General features: G+C 38.5%; 1 protein-coding gene across 5 annotated transcripts in view; it reads left to right on the top strand.

Moving 5' to 3' along the window:
* Positions 1-22,280, top strand: part of TPP2 (tripeptidyl peptidase 2) — a 113,630-nt gene that overhangs the window by 44,545 nt on the left and 46,805 nt on the right. For all 5 annotated transcript variants that reach the window (XR_011650737.1, XR_008425904.1, XM_024578812.4 and 2 more), the window contains exons 13-16: positions 11,464-11,632; positions 12,319-12,476; positions 12,778-12,854; positions 15,115-15,221. Coding sequence is in view for 3 of the 5 variants with exons in the window: in XM_024578812.4 (XP_024434580.2) it covers positions 11,464-11,632; positions 12,319-12,476; positions 12,778-12,854; positions 15,115-15,221 (511 nt within the window). In the remaining 2 variants the exon portion in view is untranslated. The remainder of the gene's footprint in view (positions 1-11,463; positions 11,633-12,318; positions 12,477-12,777; positions 12,855-15,114; positions 15,222-22,280) is intronic.

Raw genomic sequence — 22,280 nt, 5'->3', positions numbered from 1 at the left:
CCAATCCTTCCAACCACCCCTTCCCGTTACACAGACAGGAAGACAAGCAGAACTAACCGGACCGGTTCAAAGCCAGCAGAAGACTTTTTTTTTTCTTTCCTCCTTTCCCCATGAATTCCTTCTGCCTTTCTGTCCTTCTTTATTTTTTTTTATTCCTTCTTCCTACCATCCTTTACCGTTCTTATTCCTTCTTCCTGCCTTCTTTTACTTATGCTGTTGTTTTAATTTTTGTTAAAATTCCTTCTATTCTTGCCTCCAATCTTTCTTTAGTCCTTCTATTTATTCCTTCCTTTCCTTTTCTATTCCCTATTTCCATCCTTCCCTTTTTTTTCCCCCCCCCATTCCTCTTTTTCCCACAGGTGAGACAACAAAACTTGGAGTGCTGAAAAGACCAGAGTTAGACCGTGTTACACCCATAAATGTCAGCTCAAGACCAGTGAGCACAGGAGGTTAAGGAGACAGCACCACTGAATCCCATTGGCATTCTACCATACAAGTTCATACCATAAACCCAGGGAGTCAAAATAGATCAATTTAAGAAGCAGAGGCTAACAAGAAGAGTCTCACAAACAATGGGAAGACAAAGAAACAATCCCCAAATGAAAGGAAAGGACGAAGCCTCAGAAAGAATGCTAACTGAAAAAGAGGCAAGTCAACTATCAGATACTGAGTTCAAAGCAGTGGTCATCAGGAAGCTCACAGAGAATTACCAAAAACTACAGGGAAAGTACAATGAACTAACTGCAAACTATATCAACATGAAAAAGGAAAGAGAAACTATCAACAAGGGCCAAGAGGAAATGAAGAATACAATTTCTGAATTGAAGAACACAGGAGAAGGAATGAAAACCAGACTTGATGAAACAGAGGATCGGATCAGTGAGCTGGAGGAAAAAGTAGAGAAAAACACCCAGAAAGAGCAAGAAAAGTAAAAGAGGCTCAGAAAGAATGAAGAGGGATTCAGGGAAATGCAGGACAACATGAAACGTAACAATATCTGTACAATAGGAATACCAGAAGGAGGAGAAGAAGAAAAGCAAGGGATAGAAAACCTGTTTGAAAAAGTATGATGGAAAATTTCCCTAATCTGAGGAGATAAAAAGTCACCCAAATCCAGGAAACACAAAGAGTCCCAAGAAAGAGGAACCCAAAGAGACCGACTGCAAGACACATCATAATTAAAATGGCAAATTTCCAAGACAAAGAGAGGATCTTAAAGACAGCAAGGGAGAAACGGGAAGTAACATACAAGGGAGCCCCAATAAGGTTAGCAACTGACTTCTCAATGGAAACGCTCCAAGCCAGAAGAGAATGGCAAAAAATATTCCAAGTAATGAGAACCAGACTCCTGCAACCAAGGCTACTTTACCCAGCAAGGCTCTCAATCAAGACAGAAGGCCAAATAAAGAGTTTCCCAGACACAAGAAGTCTAAAAGAATACAGCTCCACCAAACCAGCTCTGCAAGAGATGCTAAAGGTACTGCTTTAAGAAAAGGAAGGAAAAGAGAAAGAGAGAGGAACACAGGTAGAAAAAAATGACAATGAACAACTACCTATTGATAATAACCTTAAAAGTAAAGGGATTAAATGCTTCAATCAAAAGACACAGAATAGCTGAAGGGATAAGAAAACATGACCCACACATATGCTGCCTACAAGAGACCCATCTCAGGACAAAATACTTACACAAACTGAAAGTGAAGGGCTGGAAACAAATTTTCCAAGCAAACGGACAGGAAAAAAAAGCAGGGGTAGCAATACTCATATCAGACATAATAGACTTCCAAAGAAGGGCCATAAAGAAAGACCCAGAAGGTCACTTCATAATACTCACAGGAAGAATCCACCAAGAAAACATAAACATTGTAAATATATACTCACCCAACATAGGAGCACCCAAATACATAAAGAAAATCCTGGAGGATTTCAAGAAAGATATTGACAGCAGCACAATTATAGTAGGGGACTTTAACACCCCACTATCAAAAACGGACAGGTCTTCCAAACAAAATATCAACAAGGATATTGTGTCACTTAACAATACCCTAGAGGAAATGGACTTAACTGATATGTATAGAGCTTTTCATCCCAAAGAATCAAAATACACATTCTTTTCAAGTGTACATGGAAGTTTTTCAAAGATAGACAACATGATAAGGGCACAAAGGAAGCCTCAACAAATTCAAGGAAATTGAAATCATATCAAGCATTTTCTCTGACCACAAGGGACTAAAACTAGAGACCAACCCCAAAGGAAAAAAGCCCAAACGCTCAAAAACATGGATACTGAATAGCATGCTATTAAACAATGAAAGGGTCAAGAACATGATTAGGGAAGAGATCAAAAACTTTCTGGAAACAAATGAAAATGACCTCACAGCAACCCAAAACATATGGGACACAGCAAAGGCAGTCCTGAGAGGAAAGTTCATAGCAATACAGGCCTACCTTAAAAAGATCGAAACATTTCAAGCAAACAACCTAACCCTACGCCTACAAGAACTGGGGGAACAACAACAAAGACAGCCCAGAGCAAGCAGAAGGAAGGAAATAACCAAGATCAGAGCAGAGTTAAATGACATAGAGACTAAAAGCACAATTCCAAGGATCAGTGAATCCAGGAGCTGGTTATTTGAAAATATAAAATCGACAAGCCTTTAAGTAGGCTCATCTGAAGAAAAGAGAGAGGATCCAAATAAACACAACTAAAAATGAAAGAGGAGAGATTACAACTGATACCACAGAAATACAAAGGATTGAAAGAAATTACTACGAAGAACTGTATGCTAAGAAATTTGAAAACCTAGATAAAATGGACACATTTCTAGAAAAATAGAATCTTCCAAAACTGAATGAAGAAGAAGCAGAAAACCTGAACAGACCAATCACAGCAGATGAAATTGAAGCAGTCATCAAAAAACTCCCAACACACAAAAGCCCTGGACCAGATGGTTTCACAGGAGAATTCTACAAAGCATTTAAGGAAGAGCTAACCCCTATCCTTCACAGACTATTCAAAAAAATCCAAACTCATGGAAGACTCACAAACTCTTTTTATGAAGCCAGCATCATCCTAATCCCAAAACCAGAGAAAGACACAACAAAGAAAGAAAACTTCAGGCCAATATCGCTGATGAACATAGACGCTAAAATTCTCAACAAAATATTTGCAAACCGCATCCAGCAATACATTAAAAAGATCATACACCATTCCCAAGTTGGATTCATTCCAGGGATGCAAGGATGGTACAATATTTGCTAATCAATAAACATAATACATCACATCAATGACTGCAAAGAGAAAAATCACATGATCATGTCAATAGATGCAGAAAAAGCATTGGATAAGATACAGTACCCATTTCTGATAACAACCCTCAGCAAAGTAGAAATAGAGGGAGCATTCCTGAACATAATAAAGGCCATATATGACAGACCTACAGCCAACATCATACTCAATGGACAAAAACTTAAAGCTTTCCCACTAAGATCAGGGACAAGACAAGGATGCCCTCTCTCAGCACTCCTATTCAACATAATATTGGAAGTCCTAGCCACAGCAATGAGCCGAGAAGAAGAAATAAAAGATATCCAAATTGGAAAGGAGGAAATGAAACTCTCACTGTTTGCAGATGACATGATAGTGCACATGGAAAATTCTATAGACTCCACCAAAAAACTACTCAACCTAAAAAATGTATTTGGCAAAACAGATGGATACAATGTCAATACTCAGAAATCAAAGGCATTCCTGTATAACAACAACGAAACTTCAAAAAGAGAAATCAGGAAAAAAATCCCATTTGATATAGCAACAAGAAAAATCAAGTACCTAGGTATAAACCTAACCAAGGAGGTGAATGACCTGTACTCAGAAAACTACACAACACTGAAGAAAGAAATTAAGGAAGACACAAACAAATGGAAGCATGTACCATGCTCATGGATTGGAAGAATTAACATCATCAAAATGGACATACTACCCAAAGCAATTTATATATTCAATGCAAGCCCTATTAGAGTACCCATGACATATTTCACAGATATAGAACAAACATTTCAGAAATTTATATGGAACCATAAACGACCCCAAATAGCTGCAGCGATTTTGAGAAAGAAGAACAAAGCACGAGGGATCACAATACCTGATATCAAACTGTATTACAAGGCCACTGTAATCAAAACAGCCTGGTACTAGCATAAAAACAGGCACATAGACCAATGGAACAGAACAGAGAGCACAGAAATAAACTCAAGTCTTTACGATCAATTAATATTTGACAAAGGAGGCAGGAGCATAAAATGGAGCCAAAACAGCCTCTTCAACAGATGGTGTTGGGAGATCTGGACAGCTACGTGCAAAGAAATGAAACTCGATCACCAAGTTACACCATACACGAAAATAAACTCAAGATGGATAAAAGAGTTAAATATAAGTCGTAACACCATAAAAGTCCTTGAGGAAAACATTGGAAAGAAAATCTCAGACATTCCACGCAGCGACATCCTCACAGACATGTCCCCTAAAGCAAGGGACATAAAGGAAATAATAAACAAATGGGAACTCATCAAAATAAAAAGCTTCTGCATGGCTAAAGAAAACAGCGCCAAATTACAAAGAGAACCAACACTATGGGAAAACATATTTGCTAATGATACCTCAGACAAGGGCCTGATCTCCAAAATATATAAAGAACTCACACAACTCCACTCCAGGAAGACAAACAACCCAATAAAAAAATGGGCAAAGGACTTGAACAGACACTTCTCCAAGGAAGACATACAGAGGGCCCAGAGACATATGAAAAAATGCTCAACATCACTAGCCATCAGAGAGATGCAAATTAAAACCACAATGAGGTACGGTCTCACACCAGTCAGAGTGGCCCTAATAAACAAATTCACAAACAAATATTGGAGAGGATGCGGAGAAAAGGGAACCCTAGTGCACTGTTGGTGGGAATGCAGACTGGTGAGGCCACTGTGGAAAACAGTATAGAATTTCCTCAGAAAACTAAAAATGGAAGTGCCCTTTGACCCAGCAATTCCGCTGCTGGGATTATACCCTAAGAATCCTGAAACACCAATCCAAAAGAACCTGTGCACCCAATGTTCATAGCAGCACAGTTTACAATAGCCAAGTACTGGAAGCAACCTAAGTGCCCATCAGGAAACAAGTGGATCCAAAAACTATGGTATATTTACACAATTGAATTCTATGCAGCAGAGAGAAAGAAGGAGCTTATACCCTTTGCAACAGCATGGATGGAACTGGAGAGCATTATGCTAAGTGAAATAAGCCAGGCAGTGAGGGACAAATACCATATGATCTCACCTTTAACTGGAACATAATCAATAGAAGAAAAAAGAAAACAAAACATAACCAGAGACATTGAAGTTAAGAACAATCTAACAATAGCCAGAGGGGAGTGGAGTGGGGACAGTGGGAAGAGGGAATTACAGGAACTACTATAAAGGACACATGGACAAAATCAAGGGGGTGGGTGAAGGTGGGGGAGGGAGGTGGGTTCAGCTGGGGTGGGGTGGAGGGATGGGGAGAAAAGGTAAGATTAATTGACCATAAAGCCTTGGGTTTATTTCTGGGGTCTCTGTTGTGTTCCATTGTTCTATGTGCCTGCTTTAATGCCAGTACCAGGCTGTTTTGATTACAGTGGCTTTGTAATACAGTTTGATATTAGGTATTGTGATCCCTCCTGCTTTGTTCTTCTTTCTCCAAATTGCTGCAGCTATTCGGGGTCTTTTATGGTTCCATATAAATTTCTGAAATGTTCTATATCTGTGAAATATGTCATGGGTACTCTAATAGGGATTGTATTGAATCTATAAATCGCCTTGGGTAGTATGTCCATTTTGATGATGTTAATTCTTCCAATCCATGAGCATGGTACATGCTTCCATTTGTTTGTGTCTTCCTTAATTTCTTTCTTCAGTGTTGTGTAGTTTTTTTAGTACAGGTCTTTTACCTCATTGGTTAGATTTATTCCTGGGTACTTTATTTTTCTTGTTGCTATATCACATGATATTTTTTCCCTTGATTTCTGTTTCTCATGTATCATTGTTGGTGTACAATGATGCCTTTGATTTCTGAGTGTTGACTTTGTGTCCAGCTGTTTTCTCAACTTATTAGGTCGAGTAATTTTTTGGTGGAGTCAGTAGGATTTTCTGTGTACACTATCATGTCATCTGCAAACAGTGACAGTTTCATTTCCTCCTTTCCAATTTGGATATCTTTTATTTCTTCTTCTCGGCTCATTGCTGTGGCTAGGACTTCCAATATTATGTTGAATAGGAGTGCTGAGAGAGGGCATCCTTGTCTTGTTCCTGATCTTAGTGGGAAAGCTCTAAGTTTTTGTCCATTGAGTATGATGTTGGCTGTAGGTCTGTCATATATGGCCTTTATTATGTTCAGGAATGCTCCCTCTATTTCTACTTTGCTGAGGGTTTTTATCAGAAATGGGTGCTGTTCCTTATCAAATGCTTTTTCCACATATATTGTTATGATCATGTAGTTTTTATCTTTGCTTTTGTTTATGTGGTGTATTATATTTACTGATTTGCGAGTATTGTACTATCCTTGCATCCCTGAAATAAATCACACTTGATCATGGTGTATGATCTTTTTAAAGTATTGCTGGATGCAGTTTGCCAATATTTTGTTGAGAATTTTAGCATCTATGTTCATCAGCGATATTGGCCTGAAGTTTTCTTTCTTTGTTATGTCTTTATCTGGTTTTGGGATTAGGATGATGTTGGTTTCATAAAACTAGTTTGGGTGTCTTCCATCTTGTTGAATTTTTTGAAATAATCTGTGGAAGAAGAGTGTTAGCTCTACCTTAAATGCTGTGTAGAATTCTTTTGTGAAACCGTCTGGTCCAGGGCTTTTGTTTGTCATAAGGTTTTTGATTACTGTTTCAATTTGATCAGGGGCTATGGGTCTTTTCAGGCTTTCTGCTTCTTCATTGAGTTTTGGAAGGTTATATTTTTCTAGAAATTTCTCCATTTCAGTTAGTTTTCACATTTCTGGTTCTTCATATAGTTCTTCATAGTAATTTCTTACAATCCTTTGTATTTCAGTGCTAACAGTTGTAGTCTCTCCTCTTTCATTTCTAATCGTGTTTATTTGGGTCCTCTCTAATTTTCTTGATGAGCTTGCTTAAGGTCTTGTCCATTTTGTTTATCTTTTCAAAGAACCAGCTCCTGATTCATTGATTTTACAATTGTGCTTTTAGTCTGTATGTCATTTAACTCTGCTGTGATCTTGGTTATTTCCTTCCTTGTACTCACTCTGGGTTGTCTTTGTTGTTGTTCCTTGAGTTCTTGTAGGCATAGGGTTAGGTTGTTCGCTTGAAATGTTTCTATCTTTTTAAGGTAGGCCTGTATTGCTATGAACTTCCCTCTCAGGACTGCCTTTCCTGTTTCCTATAGGTTTTGGATTGTTATGAGGTCATTTTCATTTGTTTCCAGAAAGTTTTTGATTTCTTCCTTAATCTCATTCTTGACCCATTCATTGTTTAATAGCATGCTATTCAATCTCCATGTTTTTGAGTGTTTTGGGGTTTTTTCCTTGACATTTGTTCTAGTTTCAGTCCCTTGTGGTCAGAGAAAATGCTTGCTATGATTTCAATTTTCTTGAATTTGTTGAGGCTTGCCTTGTGTCCTATCATGTAGCCTATCTTTGAAAATGTTCCATGTGCATTTGAAGAGAATGTGTATTTTGCTTCTTTGGGATGAAAGGCTCTCTATATATCAGTTAAGTCCATGTCATCTAGGGCATTGTTCAATGCCACAATATCTTTGTTGATACTTTCTTTGGAAGATCTGTCCATCTTTGACAGTGGGGTGTTAAAATCCCCTAGTATAATTGTGTCGCTGTCAATATCTTTCTTAAAGTCCTCCAAGATTTTCTTTATGTATTTGGGTGCTCCTTTATTGCGAGCATATATATTTGCAATATTTATGTCGTCTTGGTGGATTCTTCCTTTGAGCATTATGAAGTGACCTTCTGGGTCTCTCTTTATGGCCCTTTTTTTGAAGTCTGTTTTGTCCGATATGAGTAGTGCTACCCCTGCTTTTTTTTTTTCCTGTCCATTTGCTTGGAAAATTTGTTTCCAGCCCTTCACTTTCAGTCTGTGTAGGTCTTTTGTCCTGAGATGGGTCTCTTGTCGGCAACATATGTGGGTCATGGTTTCTTATGCATTCACCTATTCTGTCTTTTGATTGGAGCATTTAATCCATTTACCTTTAAGGTTAGTATTGATAAGTACTTATTCATTGCTGTTCTTTTGTATCTGTGTTCTTCTCTCTCTCTCTTTTCCTTCCTTTCCTTAAAGCAGTTCATTTAGCATGCCTTACAGAGCTGGTTTGGTGGATGTGTATTCTTTTCGACTTCTTTTGTCTGGGGAAATCCTTATTTGGCCTTCTATCTTGATTGAGAGCCTTGCTTGGTAAAGTAGTCTTGGTTGCAGGAGTCTGGTTCTCATTACTTGGAATATTTTTTGCCATTCTTTTCTGGCTTAGAGCGTTTTCATTGAGAAGTCAGCTCCTAGCCTCATTAGGGCTCCCTTGTATGTTACTTCCTGTTTCTCCCTTGCTGCCTTTAAGATTCTTTCTTTGTCTTGGAATTTTGCCATTTTAACTATTATGTGTCTTGAAGTGGGCCTCTTTGGGTTCCTCTTCATTGGGACTCTCTGTGATTCCTGGATTTGTGTGATTTTTTCCTCATCAAATTAGGGAAATATTCCATCATTACTTTTTCAAACAGGTTTCCTATCCCTTGCTCTTTGTCTTCTCCTTCTGGTATTCCTATTATATGGATATTATTACATTTCATGTTGTCCTGCATTTTCCTTAACCCCTCTTCATTCTTTCTGAACCACTTTTCTTTTTCTTGCTCATTCTGGGTGTTTTTTCTACCATGTCCTCCAGTTTGCTGATCTGATCCTCTGCTTCATCGAGCCTGCTTTTCACTCCTTCTCCTGTGTTCTTCAGTTTAGAAATTGTATTCTTCATTTCCTCTTGGCCCTTGTTGATAGTTTCTATTTCCTTTTTCATGTTGATATAGTTTGCAGTTAGTTCATTGTACTTTCCCTTTAGTTTTTGGTAATTCTCTGTGAGCTCATTGAGCTTCCTTATAGCCAGTTCTTTGGACTTAATATCTGATAGTTGACTTGTCTCTTTTTCATTTAGCATTGTTTCTGAGACTTCCTCCTTTCCTTTCATTTGGGGATTATTTCTTTGTCTTCCCATTGTTTGTGAGACTCTTCCTGTTAGCCTCTGCTTCTTACATTGCTCTGTTCTGACCCCCTGGGTTTATGGTGAAAACTTCTGTGGTAGAATACCTGTGAAATTCAGTGGTACAGTCTCCTTGATCTCCCAATCTTACTCATCTTAGCTGGTGGTTTATGTTAGCTCTGTTTATGTTTGGTTTTTGATTCTTGTTTGGTCTTTCTTTGTTGGATCTTTTCTACCAGCTGGCTTTCTGAGGGTCAGTCTGTCCCCCACCTCTTGTTTTCTGTTGTGCAGGTTTGGGCAGGTTGTGTTGGAGCTGGTTCTTCTGTGTGTACAAGGTTTTGAGGCTTTTCTCTTGCTCTTGTTCAGTTGTTTGTTCTTCGCAATTTCTCTACTACTTAGTTGTATTTCCAGATAGATCCTGTGTTGAGTTAGTGTGACTTCCACTCCCTCCTTCACCTTCTTCTGTTCTTAGCTCTTGGTGTTTCCTTTGTTGGTGGTTTTTGTCTTCCAGGAGGTATCCTCATGTTCACAGCTTCTACCTATTCTTTTTTATGCTAGGTTTATATAGGGGGAAGGCAAAATGGTTTAAGAGAGCAGGAGTACATTCTATGAGATTTAAATTACCAGCCCTTAAGAAGAGATAGGAGATCCTTTGGATATATATAGTGTTGACCGTGATAATTCACCCACCTAGCCACTTTTTAGAAAGGGTGGAAAGAAGATAAGACTCTTGTTGCGGGGGGAAGGATTGTGAGTTTGATCTAGAAAGGTGTGTGCTTGTGGAAGGTCAGATTATGAAGTAAAGTGAGAATAAAGGGTAGAAAATAGGCGTAATGTGTGAGAGAATAGCGTTAACCTCACCAGTAATAAAGTTCATGAAACAGTGAAATGGGCTGAGATCTGGGAGGGGTTCTGTGTAGTATTTGCAGCTGTATGGAACGGCTATTATTTACAATAGTAATGGAGCAACAATCATATGACAGAATCTGTGTGATCTGAATAATGAGAATAGGGAGTATAGGTCCTAGAGTAGTGTGCTAATGGAACACAAGTGAAGTGAAAGACAGTTAATTAACAATACAGTGTGAAAGAGAGAACAAGGGGAAACCAGTCAAACAATGCAAATTAACCAGTCAAGTGAAGAAGTCTAAACAGAAAGAAGAGAGATACAAATATCCTAATAAAATGAGTGATGTAAGAATAATGAAAAAAACAATAATACAAATACACAATAACTTGCAAGTTCTCTGGAGTAGCAAAGTGAAATTTGTTTCACTGTCTCAGCTGTTGGGATGTCCCTCTTTGGGTCCAACTTTGGTCTTTTCACAGTTCCAGGTTTTATTGTCTCACATGCTTGGTGCTATGGGTGTGCGCATAGGGGTCCTTCTGTGATGCGCACTCTCCCCAGTGCCTGTGGTGAAAGGTCTCTTTGGAGTTGCACTCTCCCAGGTTGGTGCCTGTGGTCTCAGGCCACCCCCACCAGATATGCACTCTCCCCTCGGTGCTTTGGATTTGGGCTCGATACCCCCCACAGCCCTGTGGGAGCTCTGTGCAGCCTGGTGGAGAGGAGACTGAAGCTGTTGCTGCAGGAGAATTCTCCAAAGTGCCCCTGAGGGTCCTTTTCTTTTTGAGAAAATCCTCCTGCTCAATCCTGCCACTCCATACAAGGAAGGGCCTGTCCTCTCAAACAGCCCACCTCTCCAGCTAGACTGAGGACTTTCCGGGTGAGGGCCCAACATGGCCCAACTCTCAACTCTCCCCATCCAGTGCCCACAGTCTCCGTGGGTTTACCACTTTGTCCTTATTCCCCTCCCTGTGACTTCAAGCAGCCAGGTCTCTCTCGGGGCTGCTCAAGCCTTGTTTGGCAGGGGAGGGAGCTGTTAACTTGGCTCTCTCCCAGAAGTCCTGCGGCATGCCCAGCAGGCATGGGCCTGGGGCTGCAGTTGCCCTGGTCCCCACAGCTGGTCCCAGGGACCTTTTTGGCCTGAAGCAATCCCCTTACCGTCTGTTTTTTTCAGTGTCCTCTATACTTTTTGGTCTCCTATCTTCATAAATGCTGGGGTACTGTTGGCTGTTCTCTTTGTTCCTCAGTAGATCGGGTAGATGTTTCACCCATGTGCAGGGGGAAGTGGACTCCGCTCCCACCTATCTCAACAAAATATTTTCTTGACCTAACCATTTACATTTTACTCTTTGTGTTCTTTTAATTAGGTTGATAAAGCCTATGACTACCTCGTTCAGAATACATCATTTGCTAATAAATTAGGTTTCACTGTTACTGTTGGAAATAACCGTGGCATCTACCTCAGAGATCCTATTCAGGTGGCTGCACCTTCAGATCATGGTGTTGGCATTGAACCTGTATTTCCAGAAAATACTGGTAAGTAATAAATGCATGGTAAGCTGAAGTGCTCACATTTATGGTTTGAATGAATAGTATCATAATATAAAAATGCTGTTTGGGCTAGTGTTCTAAACAGAAACCATAAATTGGCAATATTATTATTTAAAATTTATAGATTTGAGGGAAAAGATGATGGCATTTAGGGATTCTGATACTATGACAATTCAGTTAGCATTCTAACAACCAAGGAAAATAATAGAATGGGCCTTCAGTGACCTATATTTTTATTAAATTGTGGATAATAAGATACCACCTTCCTTTTCTTTCCCACTTCTACTACTGTAAGACAGAGTTGCCAGTTGGAGAGCAGAAAGTAGAAGCAGCCAAGAGAACCTCAGCTTAATGAGGTGTAAACAAAAGAGTCATCATCACCATATATTTGGCAGTCATCATGTTGGTGAGATGCTGTTATCCACATGCAGTAATGAAAAATAGCCACAAAAACTCCTTGTATTAAGGTTATAGTAGTGCTGGGTCAGAGTAGGAATGTATCACAAATATACTAAAGCATAAGGAAGATTCTGTGATTTTTATTTAAGGTTTGTTTTGGAAGCTCATTCCTAGTGCCTTTTATAAATTTACTAAATATTCTTGAGAGAAGCTAGAATTTTTTTAAATGAAAGAAAGGACTAATCTTTAATTTTTGGTCTTTTTAATGCCAGAAAACTCTGAAAAAATATCCCTTCAGCTTCATTTAGCTTTAACTTCAAACTCATCTTGGGTTCAATGTCCTAGCCATTTGGAACTCATGAATCAATGCAGACACATAAACATACGTGTGGATCCCAGGGGCTTAAGAGAAGGATTACATTATACAGAGGTATTGGTGTTTCTTCACTTTTTTACTTACTTTACCATTAAAAAGTTTAAAAGTACTTTGTGTGGCAGTCCTTTCTCCCTTTAGTCTGAATTAGTAAGGGTTGTTCTGCATGTATTTGTTTAGGCTATTTGCCATTAATTATGTGACCTAGACATCAGAAAATTGATGTCAGCTTGTGCTTAGGACCTTTAAATTTAAATATTAGATTAATTTATTCTGTGAATAGATTACACTTCTTTTTCTTTTTTCTCTGTTAAAAGTTTGTTTATGGATACTGAAATTAACATCATTTGTTTTTAAGGTATGTGGCTATGATATAGCATCCCCTAATGCGGGTCCTCTGTTCAGAGTTCCAATAACTGCAATTATAGCAGCAAAGTAAGTAACAAGTTATCAACAGCTCACTGTTACTTGTACAGTAACAGTTGACCCTTGAACAACACAGGTTTGAACTGCATGCATCCACTTATAGGTGGATTTTTTCAATAAATGCCTATACTGTTTCTAATCTGCAGTTGGGAGTCCACAGATGCAGAGGGCTGACGAGTCCACATTGAACTATACCCTTTTTATACAGGGGGCTTAAGCATCTGCAGATTTTGGTATCCACGGGTTGTCCTGGAACCAATCTTCCATAGATACCAAGGGACAACTAAGTTTTGGGGGAGTCAAAAGTTACACATGGATTTTCAACTGCTTATAGAGTTAGTGTCCCTAACCCCCACATTGTTCAAGGGTCAACTTTAATTTTTTAATAGCCATTTATGGAAATAATGTAAATTTCTAAAGGATTAACAGTCAAGAACCAGATAACCAGGCTGTAGTTCTGTTTCTTGCTCAACATTCAAGGTGACACAGTCAGTCATGTTATTTCTTGTTCACTATGAGAATAAGTGATAGCATCTGTTCTTTGCCCTGAACTGAAGGCAGGCCCTGCACTGAAACTGCTTTCCCCTAAGGTGCTGATGCCCTTCTAATTGCCCAATTCAGAAGCATTTTAGCCTTCATTTTGCCCAGTCCTTCTGCAATATTTGATATATGACTTCATCCTCTCTACTTCCACTCCATTTTAACCCCCTTGTCTCTGGGATCAGAGACAAGGGGGTTATTTTTTCTTGGTTCTTCCACTTTTCCAGTCACCTGCTGTTTCCAGACTCTTCACTTTTCATCTTGTCTTCCACCTGGAACCAAGCAATTCTGATCATATTGCTTCCTGCCTAAATACATCAGTGGCACATTCAAGGATTAAGTGATGCTCCTTAAAATAGCAAACAATGATCCTGTATAAGCCAGTGTTTTCTGTCATTTGTACAGTGAATTACACATTTTCAAGAGTTTACAGATGCTGACTGGGTGTATTTGCACAGCTGATTTCTTTGCTTCAGTTTCCTGTCTCTTAACTTAATGAACAGGCGTATTCCTGGTCATACCCAAGTGAAGTGAGTCTCTTCTTGCTGCTTCCTAGTGCTTTTTACATGCCTGTGGTATGGACTTCAGTGAATATATTGTCATTTATTTCTTTAATTTACCCACTGAAGACACGGGCTTTATCTTACATATTTCTATATGGAACCCATTATACAGTGTTTACAAAACAAAACATTATTTAGTAGGTGAAGAACAAGATTACTCGAGCATTGGAAACAACAAAGTTCTAAGTTAACAATTTCTCTAGAGTTAGTTACACTGGTAAATATTAAATACCCAATAAGTCTTAACCCATAAGAAACATGATAACACTGAGGAGATAAAAAGTGACATGTGCATGAAAAATTGTAGGACAGTTAAATTAATTCTTAGCCTTAGTGTTTCCTAGTTCAGTACAAGCTTAGAGACAGTAATGTATGTGATTCGGAAATCAGCTGAGACATTATCTCCTTCAGGAAGTTTTCCCTGGTCCCTTTGCATGAAGTAAATCTCTTTTCTACCTAAAGCATATTACATTAAATGTCTCAGGTGGTTTTTCTGTCCCCTTTAGATTGTCTATGACAAAGGAAAATATTTTTTTCATTGTTGTATTTGTAACTCCTAACAGTGCCTGTATATAACATAGTAGGCTCTCATTATATTTTTGTCACACTGACTAGAATTTGTCTTAGCATGTACCTGAGGTTATTATAGTAGGTATTATACATGGACCTTTATGTTTCATTGACTTCTTACAAAAATGCTCTAAAAGTAGTTTCTTTACTGTGTCATTATGGTATATAAGCATTTTGAAACAAAAAAAGGGATTTATTTAATAGTAGTCTCAGAGCTACAATCAGTATCAATTACATGAAACATTTCCTTTGATTTTAATATTTAGAACTCATTATAGCCCAGATTCTCTTTAATTGGAAAATACTGAATGTTGCACAATTCCTTTAATAAAAAAAGTGAGCTTTCTTATTTTGTGTGTGCATATATGTGAGCCTGTGTGTGTTTTACAGATTACAAAGTAGACAAGTAAAAAGTAGAAAAATCATCTATACTGGCCTAGCTAGAGCTTATTTCTGCTAACATGTAGCAAAAATGAGATTGTATTAAGTATACTGTTTTGTAACCAGCTTAAAAATCTAGATTCCCAGTGTGCTTATAATTAATATATAACCTTTTTATGAGAGTATCACATTTAATCATTAATTTGTATTTTCAGAGTAAATGAATCATCACATTATGATCTAGCCTTTACAGATGTACATTTTAAACCTGGTCAAATTCGAAGGCATTTTATTGAGGTTCCTGAGGGTGCAACATGGGCTGGTAAGTAAAAATAAAGTCTCCATTGAACTCTTATTTTTATGTACATCCTACCTCTTTTATTATTATGATTACATAGAGTTCATATATTTGTAATGCTATTTTTCTCATAACAACACTATATCTGGCACTCTAGAATTACTATTAGGTTTAAAAGTTTTTAAAAATATTTTAGTTTATTTTTAGAGAGAGGGGGAGGGAAAAAGAGGGAGAGAAACAGCAATGTGTGGTTGCCTCTCACATGCCCCATCCTGGGGGCTTGGCCTGCAATGAAGGCATGTGCCCTGACTGGGAATCGAACAGGTGACCCTTTGGTTTACAAGTTGACACACAATCCACTGAGCCACACCAACCAGGGCTAGGTTTAAAATGTTTTAAAGATCTAGTACTATTTTGCATTGGCTTATACATCCAATCATCTGGCCATCTTAAGATGTTTTAATATTCAAGATTTTAACTCAGTTTAGAATAATGCCTTATCTGTTAATGATTAGTTGCAATGTTGAACAACTCTGGGCTGCCATGCATGTGCATAAAGCCCCTTTCAGTTATCTAACATTAGACTGATAAAATGTACTCTAATCATTTTAAAGAATAAAAATCTACAGTTAATATTGAATCTGAAATCTTTTTAATGGTAAATGCCAGTGATTATAATGCCCTAATTAACATTTGTTTCAGTTGGTTTTGAAAATAGTTTTTTGTTTTTGCTTTAAATAAAAATTGATCAGATGATCTAGCATGGAAGTAGATCAGAGCATTTAACAGTCATTGATTAGAAATCTATTACAGGGGATTGTGGGGGGCGGAGGAAATGAGGAGATGTTGGTCAAAGTGGTCAGACTTTGAGTTATGAGTAAGTTTGAGGGATTTAGTGTCTAACATGGTGACTATAGTGTACAGTACTGTATTGTATACTTGAAATTTACTAAGAGCATAGATTTTAAATGTTCTCACTACCAAAAGAATTGGTAACTGTGAGGCAATGTATGTGTTAACTGACCTGATTGTGATAAACATTTCACAATATATGCATTTATCAAGTCATCATGTTGTATACCTTAAAACTTACACAACGTTATTGGTCATTTTTATCTCAGTCAGGCTGGGATGGGGGGATAAAAAGGAAGGAAGAAAGGAAAGGGAGGGAGGAAAGTACTACAGTTGATTCCTATTTCAAATAATTAAAAATATTATTAGAACACCAAATTTTGTATTCTTAGCAATTGATTAGATTCAGAGAGCTCTGTGCCAACTTGACCTTGTGAACCAGAGAATTAAGCCTTGCTTAGTTCTCTCTGTTAGAATGGATATTCAGTAGATAAGCTGTTGATCTTGCTTTACAGTGATTTGGGCTTACCTCCACTTCTGCCTCAGAATGAAGCTAAGCATATGTAGCCCTGACATTATACCATCTAGAAGCAAACAGGACATAAATAAACCAAGAGGCAGAAACTAGGAAAAGTTATCAATGAAATTGAAGAAATAGATACTAATAGAATTTAAGCATGATGACAAATACAGGTTTCTGAATTACAATCCTCTTTAACAGGATTTGCTTGGCTTTTGACTAAAACATGAGGAAAGGTTGAGCTTAGCAGCAGAGAGAGGGATTTTAAAAGGTACCTGATTAGGATAATTGTGTGTGTAATTATCAAAAAGCTTGCTGTTTCATGGTGTTAGCAGCATAGCTTATTTTATTTTATTTTTTTATGTAGCAAAATTTTTTTTATTACTGGTCAACTGCAGTTGTCTCCATTTTCCTACCACTACTTTCTCCCACCCCACTCACCCCTACCACCACCCTCAATCCTTCCCCCTGTGACTTTGTCCATGGGTCCTTTATACAATGTTCCTTGATGACCCTTTCCCATCTTTCACCTGTATTCCCCTCCCCTGCTCCTATGGTTACTGTCAGTTTCTTCTTTATTTCAATTTCTCTGTATTTTGCTTGCTTGCTGTTTAGTTGATGAGGTTCCACTTATAGGTGAAATCATATGTTGTTCGTCTTTCACCACCTGGCTTATTTCACTTTTAGCATAATGCTCTCTAGATCCATCCAGCTGTTGCAAAGGGTAGGAGCTCCTTCTTCCTTTCTGCTGTGTAGTATTCCATTGTGTAAATGTACCACAGCAGTTTGATCCACTCATTTACTGATGGGCACCTAGGGCACTTCCAGCACTCGGCCATCGTAAATTGTGCTGCTATGAACATTGGGGTGCATAGGTTCTTTTGCATTGGTGTTTCAGGATATAATCCCAGTGTGGAATTGCCAGATCAAAAGGCAGTTCCATTTTTAGTTTTCTGAGGAAATTCCATACTGTTTCCCACAGTGGCTGTACCAGTCTGCATTCCCACCAACAATGTACTAGGGTGCCCTCTTCTCCGTATCCTCACCAGCACTTATTATTTATGGATTTGTTTATGATGGCCATTCTCACTGGTGTGAAGTGGTATCTCATTGTGGTTTTAACTTGCAACTCTCTGATGGCTAATGATGCTGAGCATCTTTTTATATGCCTCTGACCCTCTGTATGTCCTCCTTGGAGAAGTGTATGTTCAGTTCCTTTGCCGGTTTTTTAATTGGGTTGATTGTCTTCCTGCAGTGGAGTTGTGTGAGTTCTTTATATGTTTTGAAGATCAAACCCTTGTCTGAGGTATCATTGGCAAATATATTTTCCCATACAGTTTGTTTCCTTTTCATTTTGCTGAAGTTTTCTTTAGCCGTGAAGAAGCTTTTTATTTTGATGAGGTCCCATTTGTTTTTTCTTTTCTTTATTTCCCTTGCTCTAGGGGAAATATCAGTGAAAATATTGCTGCATGGAATACCTGAGATTTTCTGCCTGTGTTCTCCTCTAGGACCTTTATGTTATCACAGCTTATATTAAGTCTTTTATCCACCTTCAAATTATTTTTGTATATGGTGTAAGTTGGTGATTGAGTTTCATTTTTTTGCATGTAGCTGTCCAGATCTCCCAACACCATTTGTAGAAAAGGCTGTTTTTATTCCATTTTATGCTTATACCTCTTTGTCAAATATTAATTGATCATAGAGACTTGGGCTTATTTCTGGGCTCTGTATTCTGTTCCATTGATCTATGTGTCTGTTTTTATGCCAGTACCAGACTGTTTAGATTACTGTGGCCTTGTAATATTGTTTGATGTCAGGTATTGTGATTACTCCTACTTAGTTCTTCTTTCTCAAAATTGCTGAGGCTATTCAGTGTCGTTTATGGTTGGGTATAAATTTTTGAAATGTTCTATATCACTAAATATGTCATTCATATTTTAATAGGGATTGCGTTGAATCTATAAATTGCTTTGGGTAGTATGGACATTTTGATGATGTTGATTCTTCCAATCCATGAACATGGTGTATGCTTCCATTTGTTTGTGTCTTCCTTAATTTCTTTCTTCGATATTGTTCAGTTTTCTGAGTACAGGTCTTTTACCTCCTTTGTTAGGTTTATTCCCAGGTGCTTTGTTTAACTTGTTGCTATAGCAAATAGGGTTTTTTTTCCTGGTATCTGTTTCTGGTAGTTCGTTGGCATACAAAAATGCCTTCGATTTCTGAACATTGACTTTGTATCCCGCTGCTTTGCCAGATTCATTTATTAGGTTGACTAGTTTTTTGGTGATATCTGTAAGATTTTCTATGTACACTATCATATCATCTGCAAATAGTGACAATTTACTTCTTCCTTTCCAATTTGGATTCCTTTTATTTCTTCTTCTCTAATGGCTGTGGCTAGAATTTCTAATACCTTGTTGAATAGAAATGGTGAAAGTACACATTCTTGTCTTATTCCTGATCTTAGTGGGAAAGCTTTTAGTTTTTGCCCATTGAGTATGATGTTGGCTGTAGGTCTCTCATATATGGCCTTTATTATGTTAGGAATGCTCCCTCTATTCCCACTTTGCTGAATGTTTTGGTCATAAATGAATGCTGTGCCTTATCGAATGCTTTTTCCTCATCTATTGATATGATCATGTGATTTTTGTCCTTCATTTTGTTTATGTGGTGTATCATGTTTATTGATTTGTGAATATTATACCATCCATGCACCCATGGGATGAATCCCGTTTCATCATGGTATATGATCTTTTTGATGCATTGCTGGATGCGGCTTGCCAGTACTTTGTTGAGGATTTTATCATCTATGTTCCTCAGTGATATTGGCCTGTAGTTTTCTTTCTTTGTTTTGTCTTTGGTTTGGTGATTAGGGTGATGCTGGTCTCATACAAAGAATTTGGGAGCCTTCCCTTTTGTGGATTATTTGGAATAGTCTGTGAAGGACAGGGGTTAGCTCTTCCTTAAATGTTTTATAAAATACTCCTGTGAAATAGTCCAGTCCAGGGCTTTTGTGTACTGGGATTTATTTGAGCTTCAGTTTCACCAACTGTTATGGATCTTTTCAGGCTTTCTGCTTCTTCTTGATTCAGTTTTCGAAGATTAAATGTTTGTCCATTTTACCCAGGTTATCAAATTTCTTGGCATATATTGGTTCATAGTAATTTCTTACAATCCTTTGTATTTCTGTGGTATCAGTTATAAATTCTGATCTTTCATTTCTGATTTATTTATTTCAGTCACTCCCTTTTTTTCTTGATGAATCTACATAAAGGCTTATTGATTTTGTTTACTTTTAGAGAACCAGCTCCTGGATTTATTGATCCTTTGAATTGTTCTTTTAGTCTCTGCGTCATTTAATTCTGCTCCGATCTTGATTTTTTCCTTTCTTCTACTCATTCTGGGCTTTGTTTTTTGCTGTTCCTCCTATTTTTGTAGATGCAGGGTTAGACTGTTTATTTGAAATGATTCTATATTTTTTAGGTAGGCCTGTATTGCTATGAACTTCCCTCTCAAGACTGCCTTTGCTATGTCTCATAAATTTTAGACTGTTGTGTGTTCATTTTCATTTATTAATAGAAACTTTTTGATTTCTTCCTTGATTTCATTATCTATGTATTCATTGTTTAATGGCATGCTATTCAATCTCCATGAGATTGAGTATTTTTTAATTTTTTTCCTTGAGGTTGGTTTCTAGTTTCAGCCCCTTGGGATCCAAGGAAATGCTTGATACGATTTCTTTTTTAAAATATATTTATTGACTATGCTATTACAGTTGTCCCATTTCCCCTCCCTTCACTCCACTCCATCCTGCCCACCCCCTCCCTCCCACATTCACCCCCCATAGTTCATGTCCATGGGTCATACTTGTAAGTTCTTTGGCTTCTACATTTCCTATACTATTCTTAGATTCCCCCTGTCTATTTTCTACCTACCATTTATGCTACTTATTCTCTGTACCTTTCCCCCCTCTGTACCTTTCCCCCCTCAATCTCCCTCCCACTCCCCTGTCCATAACCCTCCATGTGATATACATTTCTGTGGTTCTGTTCCTGTTCTAGTTGTTTCCTTAGTTTGCTTTTGTTTTTGTTTTAGATGTGGTTGTTAATAACTGTGAGTTTGCTGTCATTTTTACTGTTCCTATTTTTTATCTTCTTTTTCTTAGATAAATCCCTTTAACATTTCATATAATAAGGGCTTGGTGATGATGAACTCCTTTAACTTGACCTTATCTGAGAAGCACTTTATCTGCCCTCCCATTCTAAATGAAAGCTTTGCTGGATAGAATAATCTTGGATGTAGGTCCTTGGCTTTCATGACTTTGAATACTTCTTTACAGCCACTTCTTGCCTGTAGGTCTCTTTTGAGAAATCAGCTGACAGTCTTATGGGAACTCCTTTGTAGGTAACTGTGTCCTTTTCTCTTGCTGCTTCTAAGATTCTCTCCTTGTCTTTAACCTTGGGTAATGTAATTATGATGTGCTTTGGTGTGTTCCTCCTTGGGTCCAGCTTCTTTGGGACTCTGAGCTTCCTGGACTTCCTGGATGTCTATTTCCTTTGCCAGATTAGGGAAGTGCTCCTTCATTATGTTTTCAAATAAGTTTTCAATTTTTTGTTCTTCCTCTTCTTCTGGTACCCTTATAATTCGGATGTGAGAACGTTTCAAGATGTCCTGGAGGTTGCTAAGCCTCTCCTCATGTTTTTGAATTCTTGTTTCTTCATTCTTTTCTGGTTGGATGTTTCTTTCTTCCTTCTGGTCCACACCGTTGATTTGAGTTCTAGTTTCCTTCCCATCACTATTGGTTCCCTGTATGTTTTCCTTTGTTCCTCTTAGCATAGCCTTCATGTTTTCATCTAGTTTTCGACCAAGTTCAACCAATTCTGTGAGCTTCCTGATTACCAGTGTTTTGAACTGTGCATCTGATAGGTTGGCTATCTCTTTGTTGCTTAGTTGTGTTTTTTCTGGAGCTTTGATCTGTTCTTTCATTTGGGCCATTTTTTTTGTCTCGGTGTGCCTGTTATGTAAAGGGGTAGAGCCTTAGGTATTCACCAGGGTGGGGTAACGCTGGTCGCTGTGCTGTGATGCTGTATGTGGGGGAGAGGCCTAGAGGGAGCAGTGGCGCTTGCTTCACTCTCTGCCGGATTTCAGTCACTCTCTCTGCTACCCACAATCAAATTGGGCCCCTCTGGTGCTGATTCCTGAGTGGGTGGGCTTGTGCACACTCTAGGCCCCTGTGGGTCTCTTCAACGAACTGTCCTTTGAGGCTGGGAGTTTCTCCTGCTGCTGCCTCAACCCCCACGGGTGTTTTCAATCAGAGGTTTGAGGCTTTATTTCCCCGTGCTGGAGCCCTGGGTTGCATGGTCTGCCCTGCTCCCCCGCTGTTCCTCCAGGTTTATCTATGTGTAAGTGTGGGGCTGCAGGGTCTGCCAGCCACCACCTTGTGGGGTCTGCTAGCTGCAGCCTGGCCTGCCCCATTCCACGGTCTGCCACCTCGCTGGGTCCACCAGCCGATACCTTGCCCGCGAGTCCTCCCCGCCAAGCTTCCTGTCTCAGACCCTCCTACTGGTCTGTATGAATGTTTCTTCTTTATCTCCTTGGTTGTTGGACTTCCATACAATTTGATTTTCTGTCAATTCTGGTTGGTTTTTTGTTTTTAAATTGTTGTCGTCCTTCTTTGCATTGTGGAGGAGGCACAGTGTATCTACCTACGC

This window comes from Desmodus rotundus, chromosome 13 (genome assembly GCF_022682495.2).
Source record: "Desmodus rotundus isolate HL8 chromosome 13, HLdesRot8A.1, whole genome shotgun sequence".
NCBI lineage: Eukaryota > Metazoa > Chordata > Mammalia > Chiroptera > Phyllostomidae > Desmodus > Desmodus rotundus.
The sequence above is the reverse complement of the archived record's forward strand: the minus strand, read 5'-3'. Positions and strand labels throughout refer to the sequence as shown.